The 7,756-nt window shown below is 32.7% G+C and overlaps 1 protein-coding gene across 1 annotated transcript; it reads right to left on the reverse strand.

Moving 5' to 3' along the window:
• Positions 1-4,069: 4,069 nt before the first annotated feature.
• On the reverse strand, positions 4,070-6,390 carry LOC111878349 (transcription factor ORG2). Its single transcript, XM_023874857.3, has 3 exons — positions 5,580-6,390; positions 5,016-5,420; positions 4,070-4,657 (listed from the first exon to the last, which is right to left on the reverse strand). The coding sequence occupies exons 1-3, from the start codon at positions 6,039-6,041 to the stop codon at positions 4,571-4,573; spliced, it is 954 nt and encodes a 317-aa protein (XP_023730625.1). The 5' UTR covers positions 6,042-6,390; the 3' UTR covers positions 4,070-4,570.
• Positions 6,391-7,756: the final 1,366 nt, after the last annotated feature.

A 7,756-nucleotide genomic window follows, 5' to 3' on the forward strand; every position in this document is an offset into this window, starting at 1 on the left:
AGCGTGAGGTTTGTGAATAGATCTATTCGGGACTGACAATCCCACATCTGGACTGCTAGCTACAGTTAGGCGGGCATGCCTGAGATGTACAAATGTCTTTTAACATCAACGCCTGAAGAATGTTGGAAAGGTCACTAGTCATATCAAGCATGGTTATACGACTCACATTATGTATAAATCACCGATAGTTTGGTTTTCTTCAGTAGTTTTATTTATACAAAATAGAACTAAACACACTATGCATACTGGCCGAGCCAAGGTTTTCAAAACCGAATCATTTATGCTATGGTTTTACATTTAAATACGTATACTTCATTATTAGCTTTAGCTAGTCACATGAAGTAGTATTTTGCATATCTCTACGGTTTTCAGAAACGAACATTCATGGTTGTATACGAAATCGATCACACTACGTTTTTCACTAAAGAAAATATCAGATTTTCTTGAAACTACATAATCATTTCGGCTCGCTCATCAATAAGTTTTCATTACAAATTACTGCTTATGAACTCACCATCTTTATGCTGAAATTCAAACTTCTTGTATTCTTAGGAAATCAGTAGACAGGTACTTGCCGAATTTTCGAGGAACCGAAGCATTTAGAGTTTTTAAGTTTTTATTTTGCAAAACCATTGGATGTATTTCAAACTGAGTTACAAACAGATGTAAACGTTTTTATTCAAATATTCATTGTAATGGTTGTGTTGCTATGATTGCTGTTATTCATTGGTTGTGATGCTATACATGACGTCCTCCGCCCCAGAATGTTTCCACCAACGGTTTCGGGGTGTAACAAGTAGTAGACTTAACTCTTCTAACCATTTCTAACCTATCTAAAAAAACACCCTATGCCCTAAACAAAAAAACGCCGCTGCTCGTTCGTTCTCCTTCTTCTTCTAGGCATCCTTCCCAACGTTCGATCCAGAGATGGTCCGACTCCCGCCTCCGCTGCCACCCCATCACCGGTCGCTGTTAACCCCCAAACGCTAGTCGCCGCTGTTGTTTGCTGCTGCCATCGCCGGTCGCCGCTGCTTCATACAACAGGTAACTTTTTTTTTTTGATTTCTTATTGAATTGATTACCGATTGCATGAATTTGAGTATCAATTTTATGATTTCTTATGCATTTGAGTACCAATTGTATGAATTTGAGTACCAAACTTCTAATTTCTTGCTGCCCTCAGTTTCAAGATCAGGTAATTTTTTTCCTGATTTCTTAAGCATTTGAGTACCTATTGTATGAATTCGTGTATCAATTTTATGATTTCTTAGGCATTTGAGTACCAATTGTATGAATTTGAGTACCAATTTTTCGATTTGAGTTAGGATTTTGTTGCTGAGATGTTACAACCTTTGTTAAAATCTTTGTTGAATGTAAAATTTATGATAGAATTGTTCTTTAAACAAATTTTCTGCTGAAATTTATATTTGTTGAATGTTGAATGTTGATTTATGCTGAAATCATAAACTTATATGCAAGTTTACATGTTGAAATCATAAATCTTTGTTGAATTGGTCCACCTCTTTGCTGAAATGGTTTTTTTTAACTTAATTATTGAATTGTTATCACTTGTATTTCTTGAATGGAGATCAAGTTTATGTTTATTTTAAACTATTCAGTTTATTAAATTACTTTATTTTAAAAATTTTAATATCTGCAGCAGTCTGCAGATGTTAAAAAACCAAACATGCTTCTCATTAAAGTTTGCAGCACTTTGGTCCACCTCTTCTGCTGCAGAGGGCTGCAGAGGTGGTCCATAGACTTAAGACAATTTCACTTCGGAAAAACAAACAACACCTTAGTCTTGGTTGTTAATGATCCTTGAGCAGCCCAAAACAGAAATAAGAAATCTCAAATCTGAAGATAAAAAACAGTTAAAAAGAGAAATCGAATTAAGCAATGCATCATACAAAAATAAAAATCACAAAATTTATTTCAATGAACAATGATTCATAACAAAATCGACATCATAGAAGTTTATTTAAGCTAAATCATATTCCATTGCAGATTCCTAACAAAACGAGTTCACGTATTCAAAAAATTAGACTTACACGGATAAAAACTTCCGATTCTGAAAAAAGTATTGTACTCTATTTCAAACTATAGACGAAATCACAAAAACAATTCAGAAAAATTGAAAGAGAATCAACTATTTCATAAAAATGAAATCAGAAATTAAAAGAGAAAGAACGAGTATTGTGTAATCCGCGAATTCAGAAAATCAGAATTCAAAAAAGAGGAGATTGAAGATTTGTCTAACTGATTAACTTGAACTAGAAATAGAAATAGAAGAAGGAGAATTGAGAACTAACCGTTAGGGTGTTGGCATCGGAATAGATGAAGGATGGTGTTGTTTGGATTTTCCGTGGAAGCGAAGCTGAAGAGAAGCCGAAGATTGAAGTAGTTAAATTGCAGTTTGCGCCTTGGAAATCGGAACTCAGAAAGCAGTATGTCACTCCCACTTCTTAAATTTAGGTACCTGATAAGTGATAATATTAGGCCAAAAATAGTCCATAAGGCTTAAAGAATATGGGTTGTCACTAATATAACCCCATAACAGGTATAAATATGGGGCTCTCTGGCATTTGGGGGCCCGGGGCGCCCAGCTTGTCCATGCCTGTGGACCGGCCTTGATTCTCTGTACAATAAAAATAGCCTCGCTAAGCTAAAGTAGAAAGGATTAACAATGTCAAATCTATAGAGATCATGTGATCATATCTTATGTTTCAAATGGTTATAGTTTGACAAAATAAAAAACCAATAAAAAACCAAAGTACCATGCTTAATTAAACGATAGAATTATTATGACTTCATAAAAAAATTACTAATGATGTACTCAAGCCGGCCCATCAGGTTAACACGACTTGGTCACACCAGGACGACTTATAAGTAACAAAGCACAACTGTCTTACTGATCATATTATCATCGACCCGGCCATAAGCAGTTCGATGAATGAACTACAAAACACAACTGTTCAAACCAATTGACCTGCAGGGCAACAACAATGCACAACGAACAAAAGATGGAAATGAGACATACCGAGAAGTCACACAAGTACAAGATCCTGACAATAAAAAATATAGAGCAGTATATACAACCTAGTTGCCTTTACCCGGTCAATGCAAGTTACCAGGTAAAATCTTGTATCAGGGAAATTAAAGATGCTATAAAAGCCTTTGAAGGCACGATGATAAGGTAACATTTTTCTAAACATGGAGCTTCTTTATGCTCATGAGATTCAAACTGACAACTATGTAGGCATGAGAGAGTAATACCGGAGTCCATCCTTCGGTATAACTTTCTAACCTAGTGTTCATCTCTCTTTTACAGCGTGTAATCCGGAGTGCTCATTAGAGGAGGTTATCACCAACCTTCTATCACGTATGTGAATTAGTAGCAACAATGACTTTAACTTTTGCAACCATAGCTGAAAGCACAAACACACGTTGAAATTAATGAATGGCTGAGAGGAACACAAGTCCTTTTGATCTAAACTAGGTATGCTCGACATGAATAATGACTTTGAAATTTGGTGTCTCATTGCTTAAGTGAATTTTCATAAAAAATACAATGAATATTCGAAAAATGAATATTACAAAATAATGCAAACACTACAAGAAAAAGAACCTCAAGCGAAGAAAAATGTCAGCAAGACATTCAACATGTTGTCGGGACAACCTATATATAGCATCAACATGGAGTCGTTCAAACTGCTTTTGTTTATTTTTCACTAAAAATTCCAGTCATAGTATGATTGAGTTGCCACTAAAGTGGTGCTGTGAGTTAAATTATAGCTAAGTATTGATCAGATATTATCTGGGATTCCAAGAGGCTAAGGAGTTTGGGTATTTATGCTATAAGGGAGGAGAGACGAAGAAGATTATCAAGGGGATAGGGTGCGATGGGGTGTGCTCCACGTCTTATTTAATAATAATAAATTATTAAAAATAAATGAAAAAATAATAAATATATATAATATATAATAAATGAAAAAATAGTAAATATATATAATATATATGAAAAGGGCAAGTTACTCGGTCCTCACTTTAGACAGAACCAAAACCCTAATGAAATCTGCCATATGTGCATTTTTTGCACGTACAATATTAATTTTTGGAAAACAACCATATAAAATAACATAATTAAGGAGAGTTTGTTCTGTTTATCCAAAAAAACTCAATTAAATCCCCTAAACGTTTCCACAATTCCACTCTTGTCCTTCATTTCTCTAAAAAATGATACTGTCTAAAGATAAAAAATAATTTCTTTTGAAAAAATCATGTTTCAACCATTAGAGTGAAATCCACTTTGAAGTCTCAATCATTATGCAGATATATGATTCAGATCGCGCTTATCCATAATATTTGCTTATGGATCACCGACGTTCTGCATGCTGTTTACAAAACAATTCAAGTAACAAAAGTTCTTGCTATCTATCATTCCTCATTGATACTAGTATCTACATGAATAACATTACACTCTTAGTGTCTTCTTGACCACAGATTAAGTTACAAATAACTGCAGGCTTCGAATTTCTGGTTAGATATTTTTGCAACGTACACATGATAGTTAGAGTAAAACTTCACGTGATTGTTGGTAGAGAGAGCAGATCTTCTCCTTCAACTTTTCAGCTTCTATTTGAAGATCGCTTTGCACCTGTTCAACACAATATGATGATTGTTATCATTTCCATTCAATACTAGAATTGCAAATATGATATATATATATATATATATATATATATATATATATATATATATATATATATATATATATATATATATATATATATATATATATGTATATATATATATATATATATATATATATATATATATATATATATATATATATATATATATATATATATATATATATATATATATATATATATATATATATATATACAGTATGCCTCATCCAAGTAGTACACTCTTAGCACTAAATTACGAACTTCACTACTATAGTACACTCACGTTAAAGTGAATTTGTAAAATAGAAGAAGGGAATGTACCTGAAGGTAAAGAGTGTTTAAGAACCTTTCTTCTCCAAGACACTTGGAGGTAGTTGCATTTAGCATAAAAATCCCATCTTCTTCCTCCTCTAAGTATTCCAAAACCATAGACAAGAAGGCAATCCCAGTGTTCTTATTCATATGAACATTTGAAGAAATCAACTGGATCACAACTTCTTTCTCATCAAGGACACACACAGACACAACCACTGAACATATTTTTTGAATTGTAGCTTCTTTAGGACATTGGTTTTTGATCTGTAGATGATCTCCTCGAATAAGATTGGTAGATGAGGAACAAGACAAAAGCTTGTCTTTTTTTCTTCTCAATGCCTCCACTTCCGTTTGTAGTTTAGGTAAGTATTTCAGCGCACATGATACAGTGCCAGGGATGCTCACCTTTTTCTGTTGCACATGACAAGTGTATTTCCATTATGACAGGAAGTACTTAAAAATATTGGGAACATCATACTAATATATTTGTACTCAAACGAAAAAAAGCAGAAAATTATGACTTTTGAACATTTCCATGTTTAAAAAAAAACACCTAAGTGGTTTAAGTACCTTTTGATCACTTGACATGGGGAGCACTGAACGAAGAAATGCATACAAGTTATTAATCTTCTGACGACGATCTCTTTCATTTGCATTATGGTTGAGCTTTTTGGTGACCTTCATAGGATCACGAATACTGCAATTTACACCTCCTTGTGAAGAAATGGAATTTTCTGGTGCAAAATCATACTGGTTTTGATCATCTCTACGAATATCAAGAAGGGAATGATATGAATTTGTTTCAACTTCTCTAGAAATATCATGGAAATCATGTTGAAGATTTTGGGCAAAGAGATCCTCCAATGGCCATCCATAGGTTGGTGAAAACAAAGAAGGGGATACTGCCAGCATTTTCCTTTCTTTCTTTCTTCTGTATCTCAAGGATATTTCTTGTGTGCAGAAAGTTTGATGAAAAGGAGAGGATGATGGATTTTCGTATATATACAATGGTACTGTGAATTCTTTTTTCATTATAAAACTAGTTTGACATCATCTAAGAATCAAAGTTGTCCACATATTATTAGAAGAATCGGTGTAAGTTAGATGAATAACAAATGCTGTTCTAAAAAAAGAAGAATCTGTGTAATGAAAGTATATTCTTTCTTTCTTTCTTTCTTTTTTTCAAAAGAGGTTTGCAATTGGAAAAATTACAGATCTAATATTAATTGATACTGTAAAAGGTATAACTCTTTGGGTAAAACCAATCTAGTTAGAATAATACATAAAATAATACTCTTTAACTTTTTTTTAACCAATCAAATTAACCTCTAAATGTATGGGGTGTTTGCAATTGAATATTTACTTCTTACCTTCTTGCAAACCATAATAAGCTCTAAGTTTCTTAATTTTAAAGAAAAATACAATAAGCTAATAAGTAATCTCAATTTTCCGATTTAAGGAGTATAGTGCATAGAAACAGTTAAGTAGTACTAACCATATTTCCCAAAATCAAAAGGTCAAGGCTAGGGTAATTAACGAACAATATGTGTAATCTTCGTTAGTAATCAATTTGTTCATTTAATCCTAACCTTTAGCTCATTTTTTTTTAAAGTTTTTTATAAGCATAAAATATTAGCATTAATTTGCATATAATATTCGTAGCTTTAAGGCTATTTTACAAAAAAATCTAGCTGTATTAGATTCTTGTTTTAGAAGAGATAAGGTCAATTACAATACAAAATAGTCAAAACATTGCTATTTGTGCGCAAGTTCTGTATATATGTGTTTACGATCGACAGAAATAATATTAGTATATTTGAGTTCACTATTAGCGAAAGGATTCCCGTGGAGCTCGTGCCATGCCCACGCTCAAAGTAGGCTTCCCATTCATGATTCCGCTCCACGTTTCGCATGGCACGTGGTATCCTCGCTTTCCCACACTCACCCTCACTCTCGGAGTGCATCCATCCCCTTTCTTCTTCTGGCGTTTTGTTTCGACCTGACACTTGTTTATGCGAAGTTGATGCCATCTATTATTAGTTTAAGTATTTAATTATTTTCAAGTATATACGCTGACTGCTCTCATATCTATTATATTTTATTTTAATAAAAATTTTCAACTGTGTGAGAGCAACCAAACCCAACACTCGATTTTGACTTTAATTTTATATTCTTTTAGTTTTTTATATTCCTAGCAAAGCTGTGTAATGAATTATGACAAACTGTGCATCATTTTGAACATTGTTTGTTTTCGATATGAAGTAAAATGGTTATCATCTATCATCACTTTTGAGGTTAGACGTTCTATTTTACTTATACCAGATATGATACTATATATTATAGGAGTTTATTTAAAATAAAAAAACTAAATATAAAATTTTAAATATTGGAGAAGTTTGAATTTATAAAAAATTAAAAAAAATATTGAATTATTAAATATATATCGTCACTTCCTATATATTGAACCCCACAAAATGGGGATACTTTCACTAGATAAAATGAAACAACAATATTATTTCTACTAATTTATATCTTACTTTCTTAACCGTTTGTTATAAAGATAGCGCAAACACTAAAAAATAAAATAAATACTAGGTAGTATTGAAAGTCTTGAATGTGAAAGAGGAGTATGATGGTGAATTTGTGATTGTTACTGTTAACTTTATCCCACATTGCCAGAAAAATAAGTGGGAGGACTTTAAGGGAGGAGGGAGTCGTTCCCATTGAACCCACCGAATCCACTGAAC

This window comes from Lactuca sativa, chromosome 5 (genome assembly GCF_002870075.4).
Source record: "Lactuca sativa cultivar Salinas chromosome 5, Lsat_Salinas_v11, whole genome shotgun sequence".
Classification (NCBI taxonomy): domain Eukaryota; kingdom Viridiplantae; phylum Streptophyta; class Magnoliopsida; order Asterales; family Asteraceae; genus Lactuca; species Lactuca sativa.